This window comes from Hemitrygon akajei, chromosome 22 (assembly GCF_048418815.1).
Source record: "Hemitrygon akajei chromosome 22, sHemAka1.3, whole genome shotgun sequence".
NCBI lineage: Eukaryota > Metazoa > Chordata > Chondrichthyes > Myliobatiformes > Dasyatidae > Hemitrygon > Hemitrygon akajei.
Genome location: NC_133145.1, coordinates 11,772,482 through 11,788,674, shown reverse-complemented (window position 1 = coordinate 11,788,674; position 16,193 = coordinate 11,772,482). Strand labels below are relative to the sequence as shown.

The following is a 16,193-nucleotide window of genomic DNA, read 5'->3' as shown; positions in this document are numbered from 1 at the left end:
CCATAGGCGCTTTGATTACTGGGGCCAGCTTTAATAGTAATTAGATATTATCTCGCGGGCCAAAGATAATTCCACCGCGGGCCTTGAGTTTGACATATATGGTGTAAATAATTCACATTTGTTGCATCATGCTCTGAGCCCACAATCTTCTAATCTTTTTAGAACTGTCTTGAGATTTTGGAGGTGTTCTTTGTGTCTTCCTCACTAGTAACAATGATAACGTTCGGGTAACACTGTGTGCCTGGGCAATCATGCAGCACCTGGTCCATACCTTTTTGGCACAATACCTGGTGCAGATGCGACTCCAAAATTAAGCTTATTATAGTGGTAAAGCCCTTTGTGAGTAACATTGGACTCTTGTTCCATCTCCATCTGTAGGTAGGCCTCAGCTAAGTCCACTTTGCTGAAGTGTTTTCCTCCAGAAAGGTTTGCAAAAATATCCTGTACCCTGGGCAGAAGGTATTGATCTATTTTCAGCTCTGGGTTGATGATGACCTTAAAATCACCACAGATCCTGACAGACCCATTCTTCTTGGCTACTGGAACCACTGGTGTTTCCCATAGGCTCCACTCAACCTTTGCTGCAAGTTTTGCCTTTAAATCTGCATTGGTCTAGTGTATGCAAGCCCTTGTCACAACTGTAACACAATTTGTTCAGCCAGACAGGCAGGTTTCTGTTTAGATATTGCAATTTTGTTCACACTTTCACTCCTGAATCCAACTCACTCGTGTCTCTGGCTGCTGCTTCTATTAATACAGTGATTTCAGCTGCTCTTTTAAATGTGAGTTGTGCTTCAGTCAAGAGCTGATTTTTAAATGCTTTCTTGTAAGATTCCACAAGCTAAGTGATCTCTCAGTGCATCATTAAGCCGATCACTGAACTGACAATGTTTTTGTTTGATTCCACATATGAAACCTGAAGTGTTTATAATCAATAGTGGCTTCAGTTCTAAATGCTTCTGCATTACTTTCATGATATCAGCAAAGCTCATTTTGGCTGGTTTGGTTGGAGCAGTTAAGCTCTATACTCTTCCACCTGGTAACACTGGCACTCACTTTTTATTGGCTATTTCATTTGCTTCGAAATACTGCTCAATTCGTTCAGCATACATGATCCAGTTATCTGTTGTGCAATCAGTCGTGTCTATATTTCCGATGTAGCCAGCCATTTTTACTTCACATTTAGTTATTAATATTATCACCCAGTACTCTCTTTTATGAACCCGCAGATTTCTGCCTTTTAAACTCAACTGTCATCCTCTTCCTGCAAAATCAAGTGCTGCACTTCCTTTAGTTGAACATCTCTACCTCCCATTGCCAAGGGAAAAAAGTGTTGCACTTCAACAGGAATGTAGTAGTCTTGGGTTCATTTTAAAACTTATTTGTCTCCACTGTTATGTTTTGTAACTCAAAAATAATCGAAAGAAAAACATGGAAGTGGGAAGGTGCATGTCTGCTTTGTTTTTTCCTTGGGGGCACACGCATGACAGGGTAGCATAATGTGTCATTCATGTGCTTTTACATATAACACAAGACACGGGAGCAGAATTAGGCCATTTGGCCCATGGAGTCTGCTCCGCCATTGGCTGATCCTTTTCCTCCCTCTCCTCAACCCCACTCCCCAGCCTTCTCCCCATAACCTTTGATGCTGTGTCTAGTCAACAACCTATCAAGCTCTGCCTTAAATATGCTCAACGACCTGGCCTCCACAACTGCCTGTGGCAATAAATTCCACAAATTCACCACCCTTTAGCTAAATAAATTTCTCTGCACCTCTGTTTTAAATGGATGCCCCTCTATCCTGAGGCTGTGCCCTCTTGTCCTGGACTCTCCCACCATGGGAAACATCCTTTCCACATCTACTCTGTCTAGGCCTTTCAACATTCGAAAGGTTTCAGTGAGAAACTGCTCCCATCCCTGTCTCTGTGCAATTTCCATGTTCTACCTCCAACTGTGTCCATTTCTTCCCACATGGAATCGAGGGGAGTTGTTAGGGCTCGATGAGATGGATGTTAAAGAATAAGGCATTGGGGGAGTCACCAGGGCTTTGAAATCAACCTTGGAGTTTGAAGAATTTGGGGCAGGATAAAGTGCTGAGGGATAAGCATTGGGATTAACCCTTCTGTCTGTGGTCTTCACTTTTACAGAGATGATTACGACGTCAGTTGCCGGGAGCTGGATGAGCTGGTTTCCGCAGCAGTTAATGGTGAAGGTGTCTACGGCAGTCGAATGACTGGAGGAGGCTTTGGGGGTTGTACAGTTACCTTACTGGAAGCTGCAGCTGTGGAGAAAACTATCCAGCGAATTAAGGTAATGTGAGGAGAGGCAACGTACAGGGATACTGTGGCATTCACTCATTTTGGCATTTGGGAATCCATGGTTAACTTGCCCCTTCCTACTGTTCATGTGTTTAAATGTGTACACACGGTAATTTGATAAGGATTGCTGTGGAATGTTACCTTAAAATGAGTCGTGAAATCAGAAGAATTTCACATGGGACTTTGGGAGTTCACTCTCCTAAAGAACTGTGAATACTGAGAGCAAGTTCAAGTGGAGAATGGTCAACATTTTTTGCATAGGCTTAGTTGTTGTAGTGTGCAATGGGTCTCATAGTTACTGAATGTGGAAATAGGTTTTCAGTCAGACTAACAGTGGCTCACAACATAGACCCTCTCTACATGGAGCGAACAGATCTGTTTCTGCCGTGCCTGTAAACTTCTGACTGAACAGTTATTGCATAAATTACCGGAGACTTCTGGAGAAATTAGGACATCCAGAAGTGTAGATGTGTGCTTTTGGGGAAAGCTGGGAGGAGAGGTTAGAGTGAAAGGTGAGCTTGGCTGCTCGTGTGCTGTGTATTTCAATGGTCTCAACTCGTATGGTAAAGGCCGGGGTGTGCTGTAGGGATGGGCTGGTAGAGAACCCCTCCTGAAGGTGAATTCTGTCAAGTAGGCAATGTATTACCTCCCAAGCACATACATATGCAAAGGCATCTTGCACGGGTATCTCAGTGACAGCTGTTGGACTGACCTTGGTTCCAGGACAGAGCTGTCAGACATCAATCTGTCCTGTAGATGACTTCCATTCCAGTGTGAGACTTTTGGAAGGAGAGCAGCCAGAAGGGTGCAGGGCTGCTGACACTGCCTAATTTAGCAGCACCATTGGGTCGGGGATTGTTTGCCTTTATGTAGTAGAGGTCATACAGAGATGAATTTTGGACAGCATCCAAATATGGGAAGAATACTCACAGTTCTGCTTGCATTGATGGTGAAAGGCTTCTGTGAGGCTCTGTGGAACGATGGTGTTCCCTGCACACACTCTGAAGGTCATGCCTTCTCTGCATCCATGTGGATGGAACCCACGCTGTGGTTCAGGGAGCAGCCCTGGACTCGGGAAGGAGTAGCAGTTGTAGAGTGAAAGCCCAGCGAGGAGAGATGGGTGATGTGCTGCCTTAGTCATGAGGTGATTTTGTTTTAAATTTCAAAAATAAACTTCATTCGTAGAAGATTGTTTGTTCGTTATGTGCCATGTCATATGACATTGCCGGTCACAATCTTTCCATGACTGTGATTTTTCTTTGCAAATTTTTCTACAGAGGTAGTTTGCCATTGCCTTCTGGGCAGTGTCTACAAGACGGGTGACCCTGGCCATTATCAACACTCTTCAGAGATTGTCTGCCTGGTGTCAGGCATGATATGCTCACATGGCATCACATGACCCTGATCGGGGGCTAAGCAGGTGCTACGCCTGCAGGGTAGTGGAGGGACAGAGCACCTTGAGACGCATCTCCACCCTGCCACATGTCATTAAAGATATACATGACAAATGCAAAAAATAGTGCAAGGATTAATTTACATTCAGAATGTGTCCAATGCAGTTCAATGGGGAAGAGTGAAGTTGAATTTGAAGGCAGAATACAGGATTCTTAGCAGTTCAGAGGAACAGAGGGATCTTAATGCCCACATCCATTGATCCCTCAAAGTTGATATGATTGTTAAGAAGGCATATGGTGTGCTGGCCTTCATTAGTTGTGGGGGGAGGGGAGTGGAATTGGGTTCAGAAGCCGCAGGTAATGTTGCAGCTCTGTAAAAACCCTGGTTAGATGCTGCCTGGAATAGCGGATATGTCTTATGAAGATATATTCAACAAGCTGGGGCTTTTCTCTTCAGAGTGGAGGAGGATGAGAGGTGACTACAGGGCATAGATGAGTGGATAGCCAGAAACATTTTCCCAGGGTGGAAATGGCTAGTACAAGGGGCTTAATTTTAAGGTGATTGGAGGAATGTGTAAGGGAATGTCAGAGATAATTCCTTTACACAGCGGTAGGTGCATGGAATGTCCTGCCAGGCGTGGTGGTAGAGGCAGATACATTAGGAGTGTTTTTAAAAAAAACTCTTAGGCACATGGATGATAGAAGTATAGAGGACTATATAGCAGAAAATAGGTTGGATTAATCTTAGAATAGGTTAATTATTAGCACAACATTGTGACTCGAAGGTCCTGTGTTGTGTAATGTTCTATATCAATATTGCATGGCCTCACTCTTCCTGTTCTCTGGCCCCTGAGGCCAGGTCATACTGTTTGCAGATTCGGATCAATCAACTGACCGAGACCATAAATCTGAGCAAAAGGTAGCAGCATTGTCTGTGTACAGGGGGGCTTTGAGCTGCATGCCCCCACTGATTGAATTCCTGAGTCATACAACATAGAAGAGTACAGAATGAACTCCAGCTCACAATGTTATGCTAACCTTTGGATCTACTCCACAATCTAATCCTTCCTGCCTCCACAGCCCGTAACTCTCCATTTTTCCTTCCTTCTTGAAAGCTCATTTTGGTAAGCAGGTCCATCATGTACGTGCAGGATATCCTACTGAAAGCTGCCTTCAGGTCCAGAACCTATCAGGTAAATATCCATACCCCTGCCCCATTATGTGGGCAATAGTTTTCCTGAGTGGCCCAAGGCTGCCGGAGATTTTCCTGCCAGATACATCACCTGTCACAGGACTGACCTGGTCTCTTTGGCTGTGAGCTTGGACAGGATTTTGTAATCCACATTCAAAAGTGACATATCTCTCCATTTCCTGATTCTCTCCACCCCATCCCATCACCCTTCACCGTGGATTCTGATGAAGGGTCTTAGCCCAAAACTTCAACTGTTTTTTCCCCTCTTATGTATATGGGCTGAATAGCTGAGTTCCTCCAGCAGTTTGTGTGTGTTGCTGAAGATTTCCATCTGCTGAATCTGAATTCTGATGTGTTGTCATCTTGAAGTCGTCAACTTTTATTGTCATTTTGACCATAACTGCTGGTACAGTACATAGTAAAAATGAGACAACGTTTTTCAGGACCATGGTGTTACATGACACAGTACAAAAACTAGACTAAACTATGTAATAAAAAAAACAGAGAAAGCTACACTAGACTACAGACCTACACTGGACTGCATAATGTGCACAAAAACAGTGCAGGCATTATAATAAATAATAAACAGGACAGTAGGGCAAGGTGTCAGTCCAGGCTTCGGGTATTGAGGAGTCTGATAGCTTGGGGGAAGAAACTGTTATATAGTCTGGTCATAAGAGTCCGAATGCTTCGGAGCCTTTTCCCAGACGGCAGGAGGGAGAAGAGATTGTATGAGGGGTGCATGGGGTCCTTCATAATGCTGTTTCCTTTGCGGATGCAGTGTGTAGTGTAAATGTCCGTGATGGCGGGAAGAGAGACTCCGATGATCTTCTCAGCTGACCTCACTATCCGCTGCAGGGTCTTGCGATCCGAGATGGTGCAATTTCCGAACCAGGCAGTGATGCAGCTGCTCAGGATGCTCTCAATACAACCCCTGTAGAATGTGATGAGGATGGGTGTTGGGAGATGGACTTTCCTCAGCCTTCACAGAAAGTAGAGATGCTGCTGGGCTATGGAGCTGGTGTTGAGGGACCAGGTGAGATTCTCCGTCAGGTGAACACCAAGAAATTTGGTGCTCTTTACAATCTCTTAACGAGGAACCATCGATGTTCAGCGAAGAGTGGTCGCTTCGTGCCCTCCTGAAGTCAACAAGCATCTCTTTTGTTCACATTAAGAGACGGGTTGTTGGCTCTGCACCAGTCCGTTAGCCGTTGCACCTCCTCTCTGTAAGCTGACTCGTCGTTCTTGCTGATGAGACCCACCATGGTCGTGTCATCGGCGAACTTGATGATGTGATTCGAGCTGTGTGTTGCAGCACAGTCATGGGTCAGCAGAGTGAACAGCAGTGGACTGAGCACGCAACCCTGGGGAGCCCCTGTGCTCAGTGTGATGGTGTTGGAGATGCTGCTCCTGATCCAGACTGACTGAGGTCTCCCAGTCAGGGAGTCTAGGATCCAGTTGCAGAGTGAGGTGTTCAGGCCCAGTAGGCTCAGCTTTCCAATCAGTTTCTGAAGGATGATTGTGTTGAATGCTGAACTGAAGTCTATGAACAGCATCTGAACGTACGTGTCTTTTTTGTCCGGGTGGGTTAAGGCCAGGTGGAGGGTGGTGGCAATGGTGTCATCTGTTGAGTGGTTGGGACGGTACGCAAACTGCAGGGGGTCCAGTGAGGGGAGCAGCAGGGTCTTGATATGCCTCATGACGAGCCTCTCGAAACACTTCATGATGATGGATGTAAGTGCAACGGGACGGTAGTCATTTAGGCAGGACACTGAAGACTTCTTCGGCACGGGGACGATGGTGGCGGCCTTGGAGCACATTGAAATGGTGGCGCTGCTCAGGGAGATGTTGAAGATGTCAGTGAGAACATCTGCTAGCTGGTCTGCACATCCTCTGAGCACTCTACCAGGGATGTTGTCTGGTCCAGCAGCCTTCCGTGGGTTGACCCTGCACAGGGTTCTTCTCACGTTGGCCACAGTGAGACACAGCACCTGGTCATTCACAGGAGGGGTGGACTTCCTTGCCGCCACGGCATTTTCCACCTCAAACCAGGCGTAGAAGTTATTCAGCGCATTTGGGAGGGAGGCATCACCTGCACAGTCAGGTGATGTTGTCTTGTATTTGGTGATGTCCTGGATGCCCTTCCACATGCGCCGCGTGTCGCTGCTGTCCTGGAAGTGACTGTGGATTAGCTGGGCGTGTGCACGCTTTGCCCCTCTGATGGCTCGGGACAGTTTGGTCCTTGCTGTTGTTAAAGCTGCCTTGTTGCCTGTCTGAAGGCGGAGTCACGGTACCTCAGCAGCGCACGCACCTCTGTGGTCATGGTCTTGGACAGAGTAACATCATCAATGCACTTGCTGATGTTGCTGGTCACTGATGCTGTGTACTCCTCTAAGTTGGTAGAGTCGCCATCGGCTGCAGCCTCCCTGAACATGTGCCAGTCAGTGTGCTCAGAGCGGTCTTGAAGAGCAGAGATGGCTCCTGCTGGCCAGGTTTTCACCTGTTTCTGAACTGGTCTGGAGCGCCTGACGAGCGGTCTGTATGCTGGGATTAGCATAACAGAGATGTGGTCTGAGTATCCGAAGTGGGGGCGGGGCTCTGCCCGGTACGCATCGGGGATGTTTGTGTAAACCGGGTCCAATGCGTTCTCCCCCCTCATTGCAAAGTCCACATACTGATGGAATTTGGGGAGCACTGACTTAAGGTTCACATGGTTAAAATCACCGGCGACAATAAACAGACCATCAGGGTGTGCGTTCTGCAGTTTGCTAATAGCCCTGTACAGTTCACAGAGCGCCTCCTTAGCATTAGCGCTGGAGGGAATGTAGACACCGAATGTAAGGACAGGTGAGTTCCTGTGGCAAATACAATGGTCTGCATCTAACAGCCACAAACTCCACTAGTGATGAGCAGTGTCTGGAAACCAGCACAGAGTTCTTACACCATTCCATGTCGATGTAAACACACAAGCCACCACAAGCACACACATCAATGTGTCTTACTGGAGACAGCTGCATCTGTCTGATCGAGCCCGTCCAGCTGGATGACAGTGTCCGAAATCCCATCAGTGAGGCATGTCTCTGTGAAGACAAACGCGGAGCAAACTCTGTACTCCTGCCGAGTATTACGTTGGAGTTGGATGTAGTCCATTTTATTGTCCAGGGAGTGGACATTGGAGAGCAGAATGGACGGGAGTGCCGGCCGGCCAGGGTTTGCTTTTAGCCTGGCACGGACCCCTGCCTGTTTGCCTCGCTTCTGCTTCCTCGTACATTGCTTTCGACGACTCCATCTCCGGCTACCAGCATCAGGCAAGTCTGAGGAATGTAGGCTCGTTCCCCTCAGCAAGCCGACGTCGTGTAATTCAGCCAGCAGATCTTTGTGGAGGTTTGTTTTTGGGCGATCTCTGTATTGTAGTAGTATCTGGCGATGGTAGATAGCCGCTCTGTTATCCATGTGCCCTAATCGAAAATTGTGTATCAAACTTAAATTAGAAAATTAAATTAAAGTAACACCAGGTCTGAAAGGCCGCTGCTGCTGTGCGGCGCCGCCTCATGGGAAGCATAGTGTTCTTCACTTCCAGCAGGTCGTGGCACATCATGGCTGGTGGGTTTTGCCTCTGGGTATTTTATTTGTCTCAAGGACATGGATGAAGCCCATGGTCAAAGACCCAGACTCTCCTGCTTGCTGTCGTCTAACAGCTCCACAGTAGATGACGGGAAGGTCCAGGAGGCTGTGCTGCCTGCCTTTCTGTTGTACAGACATGCTTAGAATGATCTTACTGTTCTAGTTCTGAGAACCACAGATATACCCTTGTGAACTTTTTGGAAGAAGTTGTACTAGCCCAAAGAGGCATTGGTCAGAGGTGGAAGAGAATTGTACTCTATTTACACTGGGTGACTGGGATGGACAGTTTCTCAAATTACATTGTGGCTGGATTGTGATGTAGTGATACATGAGAGGACAAGTGAAGGTCAGCTCAACATCTTCTGTCCTATTGGCTTGTAACCTAACAATTTGCATGCATCAGACGAATTAACCATTTGTCTCTCACCAACAGGACACCTACAGTGGAACACCAACATTTTACATCACCAAACCTTCCAGAGGTGCTCATCTACTGCAACTGTGAGGGATGATCCGAGGGTTCATCCCAATACAGATATCTACTTACTAACTAGCAGAGCAGCTTCATCTGATCCCGTGTCCTGAAATACAAAACATGCAACAGAGAGAGAGAACAGCCTCTCAATAGCTGATCAACAATGGGGGACCACCCTAGACATGGTAGTCCAGTCGGTCTCGAGTCATGAGGTCTGCCTCATAATGGAGTGATCTACCATAACTTTTGGTTACATGGAACACATACAAACTGCTTGAGGAACTCAGCAGGACAGGCAGCATCTATACAAAAGAGTACAATCGACGTTTCAGGCTGAGACCCTGTTGAGTTCCTCCAGCATTTTGTGTGTGTTACTTGGATTTTCAGCATCTGTAGATTTTCTCTTGTGGTCACATGGCACAGTTTTGGGATGGCAACCACTTTCTGGAATATTTGAGTCTCCAGGCTGTCACCCACACCCTCGATTTATAGGAACATAGAGCTACTGGGCACAGACTTTACTAAGGGTTACAGAACCAAGGGAGGTACAGACAGCTCAGTCCTGATCTAAGTGAATGGTAAAGGTGTTTAGGGCACTGAATGGCTTTATTATTCCCTACCTCTGAATGTCAGATGGATGACCCCCCCCCCCCCCCCCCCCCCCCACACACACACACACACACAACTGCTTGGAATACAGTACTGATGTCACAGTTGTTAATGTGAGGTTCAGTAGTCTTGTTGGATGAATTGATTCTCAGGAATAACATAATGCCCTTGTTTCTGAACTATGTAGGCATCACTCTCCATACAGACTGGGCATTGCCAGTTAACAAGACTATCAGTGCTGTTGAAGAGGGCTTCCACAACTTAGTGCATTTTGATTATAAACACTAAGAACCAGCTTCCTGCGGGCTCAGTCCACAGAACGTTGTACTGCTTCCCACTCATTCAGTAAGGAAAGACTTAAAACAGAAGTTAATAGTGTATGAAGCAGAGTCAGTGATGTGCCTTTTGGAATGAGGGGAGATTGTTAATAACTGGTATAACTTTGTTTCCTGGTGAAATTTAGAGAATGTTTCATAGAACAGTATAGGAACAAACCCTTTGGCCACCAGTGACTGTACCAGATGAAACACATGATCCAGACCCTCCGTTCCCTGTACACTCACGTGCCTCTCCTTGAAAGTCAGTCATCTGTTTCTGCTATAGCATCTGGCAGCTCCTTCTAGGCACTGTTGGAATTGGTTGTTTTTTCTGCTTTTGGTATTAGTTGAATTACTATAAGACTAAATCATAGTTTTTACTGGCAAACAATTTGTATTTTAACAAACTCGTATATTTTCACAATATGTGGTTTGTCTCCACCTACTGGCAGGAAAGTGGTATAGCAGTTACATTAAAGTTACCATTGGTACATAACACGCATGCTGTGACTTTGAATTGGTCATTCTAGTTCACAGGAATGTGGCCTTACCTAAAATACAGAAGTGCCAGCATTCACCAAGATGCCATCTTTGTATCTTGTTCTGTCTTTCTCTGAGGATCTTTATGTTCATATGCTCTGTTCCTTTGTTTAAAATAAATGATCATGAAGCAACAAGTTTCCTCTCATTCTTGAACTTCTAAAAGAGCCTGTGATTCAGAAAAATCACTGCGATCCCACAGCACCTACCACCCTCTGAGTAACCCTACTTTAAACTTCCCCCTCTCACCTTAAAGCTGTGTCCTTTAGTATTTCTATGCTGGGATGAAGATTCTGGCAAGTCTGTGCTTCCTGTTGTAATGTGGACAAAGAGATGGAGCTGGTTGGTATGAACAAGAATGGGCAGCAGGCACTATACTGAGACCCTTTCTGAAGAGGAGACCAATATTACACAATGATATGCTAAAGATCAAAGGACAATTCTATAGTTACGTGTCTACAATGCTTCCTTTGAATTACATATAACTCACAGCTCCTTTGCATCCACACTCCAGACAGTAAAATGAATGTTAATCTTCATTGTCGGGTTTTTAAATTGACTGCAGTCCAAGGAAACTTGTCCAGAACTGCATTTTAAATGTAATCTATAGGCCACGTTCAGCTATAAAAATTGGTTGAAGTTAATATTTTGCTAAGCACCCCAAGTCCAAAATATCCCCTTAAAATAAATTTGTGGCAGGAAAGGTCAGCTTTGCTCAAATGGAGCAGCAAAAATGCTCTTGTTTTGAAACCCCTCCCAATTACTCTATGTGCACATCTACACCTTCATCCACAATGGCTTCCCTCAAGACACTAAGCAGAAATCGTATCATGAAATCTACCAGTTCAGCTCTCTGGTGTGTTTGTGATCCCGTAGCCACCGACCTGAACACATGGAAGTGTGAGTGCTACTTTTAAAACTGCTCACGCAGTTAGATTGCTAAGATCATTGACCACACATTGGGTCACAGAGGCATCCTGGACGAGCCCCCAAACATTGTAATGTGAACAAAGTCACTGGAGATATACAGCTGGTAGATATAAAATCATCTTTTGTACAACAAGAACGGGCAGCAGACATCATATTGCATCCTGTTCAGAGGAAGAGGCCTGTTTGACCCAATATTACATGACATTCATATGCTAAACATCAATGGACAATTCTATATTTGCAATGTATCTACAGTGCTTGTTTGGAATTACATAAAACTTTCACACCTTCTTTGCACTCACATTTCAGACAGCTGAAATGAATGTTAATCAGTATTGTCTGGTTTTTTACTTACCTGCTGTTCACAGCTCCAGGAACTATTGTCCAGAGCTGCATTTTAAATTTAATCTACAGTCCACTTTCAGGTATAAAGATTGGTAGCTGAAGTTAAGATACTGCTATATGCCCTAACACTTCCCATAATTTTATAAACTTCTCTCAGTTCACCCCTCAGCTTTGAATGCTCCAGGGAAAACAAGTCTGTACAACTTGTAGCCAAAACACTCTAATTCAGACAGCATCCTGGTAAATCGCTTTAGAACCTTCTCCAAAGCTTCCTGTAATAGGGTGACAAACCTTCATGTAAAGTGTAGCCTGACTGAAATTTGATACAACTGCAACTTGAATTTCCTAGTGATGAAGTCAGGCATGACCTAAGCTTTCTTTAACATGCTTGGGCTCCAAGATCCCCCTGTACGTCAAAGTTGATGAGGGAGGATGCTTCCATTATCAGTATACCTTCCCGTTACATTCAACCTTCACACTTGCCCAGAATAAGCTCCATCTGCCATTTCTCACCCATCCTGAGGAAGGATCTCAGCCCAAAACGTGTTCCTCTCCATAGATGCTGTCCGTCTTATTGAGCTCCTCCACACTTTGAATGTAGTTTTCAACAAATATTCCATTTTGAACAGTATTCTTTTCTCTTGTTGTAACCTCTAAGGATGTATGTTTGCTAAAGATGCAGTCCTGATGTTAAGGATGAACATGAGTGTTAATATACTATAGTGTAACTGCTTGAACTTCCTCTCAGCCAGACGACTCCCCATGGGTGGAGAATTCTGTTCGGTGTGGTAACACATTCTCCACACAGATTGGTCTGGTGGTCTGGTGCTAGTCTGTGCCATCTAATGGCTTCTGTCAGCTCAGACACTGGAGCTCCCTGCAGAAAGCTCTGGTATGGTCGCTATTTGGCAGTGGCAGAAAACTGTCTCTTGTGCCTGGTCTGCACAACATTGGTGGGATGCTCCTCTTGCCCACACTGGCCATTAGTCGGGACTCAGTAAGGTGGAGGGTCGAGTGCTGAGGAACAGACTTCTACTTAACCCAGCAGAATGTGGCAAAATTGAAAACTGAAGTAGAACTTGGCCACAGTGTGTTGTACATTTATGTTTGTTATTGAAAGTCTTGTCAGTTGATTAGCGCCAAGTTGGAGAATTCACCCTCTTGACCCAACTTTAGGGAATAATTTAGATTTAAAATCACACCCTTCATAATCTCAGGACAGAACACAGTGCTTATGAACCTTGTTACAGGATATGCAATAGCCAATTAACAAAAGTCACGGCATTTCTGATGTCTGTTAAAAGATGTTGGTTAATACTATCCAAGACACGCAGTCCCTATTCTTTAAGGCTGCTAATTCATTATCTGGAAATCCTGATGGTTTGGTATCTGGCTCACAGAATGCTACACTCTCTTTAACTCTCCAAGGACCCTGGTACCTAAACTCTAAACTACCAGAGACCTGTTTCCTAGGGTCATTTTTAAACTCCGAGGTCCCATGGTTTCAGCACTCCCTTTAAACTCACTGATGGGTGGCCAAGATTTTATGCTCAAAAGTGTGATTTAAACTGAGGCCTGTTGATGGAAAACTCTTCATATGTCTGCCTTCCTTAGCCAAAGACAAGAAGCCATATCCATGATATCCAAATCTGGCAAGTGGAACTATTGCTGCCTTAAGTGGATGTTTAATTTTGCTCCATCACATATGTCAGTGTATTGCAATTCCAGAAATGCAATGGGGCACATTACCCAAGCCCACAAACAAACCAGATGTCTTTAAGATGTTGCAAAGTTACCATATCATTGATGATGTGCAGTCTCCTACATGGAGGCTTCATGAACCTTGAGCACAAAACTTTAAAAGTTGACCACAGTTACATTGTATGGAAGTCCTTACTCTTGGTCAAAATGGAACCTCATTGCCATGGAAACTGAGAAGCCTGGTCAGCTGATCCTACAGGGACCGGAAAAAAGTGATTGTCCCCATTGTTCAACTGGAACAGCCTACAGCTGCATCAAGGTACTGACGATAAACACAAGGGTGTAGAACTTGTTCTGTGCCCCATTTGGGGAGGGGTTGGTGGAAGGGAAGGATAACACATGCTTTAGTAATTCTGCACTAAAACAGCATTAGTCTGTTTTAAGGAAGGCCAACAGAATTGGGCATGTGAAGGTTCATCGGTCTGCAAGCCCACACAATGACCTTTGGGAGTGGAAATAGGATGGGTTGTGTTCAAAGTTCAGAGTAAATTCATTATAAAAATACAATATCATACGTCACCATATACAACCCTGAGATTGATTTTCTTGCGGGCATTCACAGGAAATACAACGGATAAACAACCAATGTGCTAAACGCAACACACTGCGTAAATACAAAAAAAAAGAAAAACCAAGCAGAATAATAAATAATAATAATAATAATAATAATAATAATAATAAATAAGCAATAAATATTGAGGCCATGAGATGAAGAGCCCTTGAAAGTGAGTCAATAGGTCATGGGAACAGCTCAGTACTGGAGAGTGAAGTTATCCCCTCTGGTTCAAGAGCCTGATGGTTGAGGGGTAATCACTGTTTCTGAACCTGGTGGTGAGGGTCCTGAGATTTCTGTACCTCCTTCCTGATGGCAGCAGCAAGGAGAGAGCTTGACCTGGTGTTGGTGGTCCTTGATGATGGATGCTGCATTCCTATGACAGCACTCCATGGAGATGTGCTCAATGGTGGGGTCAGCCTTACCTGGGCCATATCCACTACTTCTTGTAGAATTTTCTGTCCAAGGGCGTTGGTGTTTCCATAACAGGCTTTGATGCAACCAGATAGCATACTCTCCACTACACACCTGCAGGGGTTGTCAAAATTTTAGATGACATGCCAAATTGTTGCAAACTTCTAATGGAGGCACTGCTGTTACTTTCTTCATTTGACTCAGGACAGATCCACTGAAGGGATAATACTGCGGAATTTGAAGTTACTGATCCTCTCCACTTCTGATCCCCCAAGCGAGGACTGACTCCTGGATCTCCAGTTTCCTCCTCCTGAAGTCAATAAACAGATCCTTGACTTGCTGACATTGTGTGAGAGGTTGTTGTTGTGGCACCACCCAGCCAGATTTTCAATCTCCTTTCTCTGTGCTGATTTGTCACCACCTTTGATTTGGCCTATGACAGTGTGTCGTCAGCAAGCTTGAATACGGCAGGAGCTGTGCTTAGCCTCACAGTCACAAGTGGAGCAGGGGGCTAAGCACACAGCCTTGTGGTGAACCTTTGCTGATGGAGACCGCAGAGGAGATGTTGTTGGCAATTGAACTGACTGGGGTCTGCAAGTGAGGAATTTGAGGATCCAGTTGCACAAGGAAGTATTGACACCTAGGCCTTGGAACTTATTGATTAGTTTTGAGGTGAGAATAGTATTGAATACAGAGCTGTGGTTAATGAAGAGCATCCTGATGTATGCATCTTCACTGGCCAGCTGTTCCAGCATTAACAGAAGAGCCAGTGAGTGGCATCGGCTGTGGACCTGTTGCTCCAGTAGGCCAAGATGCTCTTCAGGCAGGAGTTGATATGATTCATCACTATCCTCTCAAACACTTCATCACTGTGGACGATAGTCATTGAAGGAGGTCACCACGTTCTTCTTGGGCATTAGTACAATGGAAGACTACTTGAAGCAGGTGGTACTTCAGACTGCAGAAGTGAGAGGTTCAAGATGTCAGTGAACATTCCAGACATTTGATTGGCACAGGTCTTTAGTACTTGGCCTGGTACCCTGCCTGGGCCAGATGCTTTCTGTGGGTTCATCCCCCTGAAGGATGCCTTAGAGCTGTAATCACAGGGTTGTCAGGGGCAGTAGGAGTTCATGAAGATGCTTCCATGTTTTGTTGATCAAAGTGGGAGTAAAAGGCATTGAGCTCACTTGGGAGCGAAACCTCGTTGTCACCAATGTCACTTGGTTTTACTTTGTAGGAGGTGATAACATTCCATCCCTGCCGGAGCTGTCGAAAACCTTTTGTGATTCCAGTTTGGACTGAAAGTGCCACTTCCCATGTGAGATGACTTTCTGGAGGTCGTACCTGGACCTCGCATATTTTACTTGGTTTCCAGTTCTGAACACCACCAATCTGGCCCTCAGCAGATTTTGGACCTCTTGGTCCAGCCAGTGGTTCCAGTTGGGGAAGACTCCAAGTAATTTGTGAGGACACACTCATCCACAACTGACTTCATGGAGTCTGTGACAACCATGATGTATTTGTTCAGATACTCTGAGAAGTCCTTGAACATAGCCCAGTCTAGTGACCTGAAGCAGTGGCATAGCCTTTCCTCTGCCTCCCACAGCCATCTCTACATTGTCCTTACTTCTGGAGCCTTGCTCTGTAAGCAGGAGGAGAACAGCCAGATAACCAGGCTCCCAGAAATGCAGTCTAGAGATGGAATGGTTAGCTTTCCTTTT

At 45.3% G+C, this 16,193-nt stretch overlaps 1 protein-coding gene across 1 annotated transcript in view; it reads left to right on the top strand.

The window, feature by feature from the left end:
• Positions 1-9,671, top strand: part of galk1 (galactokinase 1) — a 46,497-nt gene extending 36,826 nt beyond the window's left edge. Inside the window, exons 7-8 of the mRNA XM_073026697.1 lie at positions 2,148-2,310; positions 8,962-9,671. Of these exons, the coding sequence (XP_072882798.1) occupies positions 2,148-2,310; positions 8,962-9,033 (235 nt within the window). The 3' untranslated portion in view covers positions 9,034-9,671. The remainder of the gene's footprint in view (positions 1-2,147; positions 2,311-8,961) is intronic.
• Positions 9,672-16,193: the final 6,522 nt, after the last annotated feature.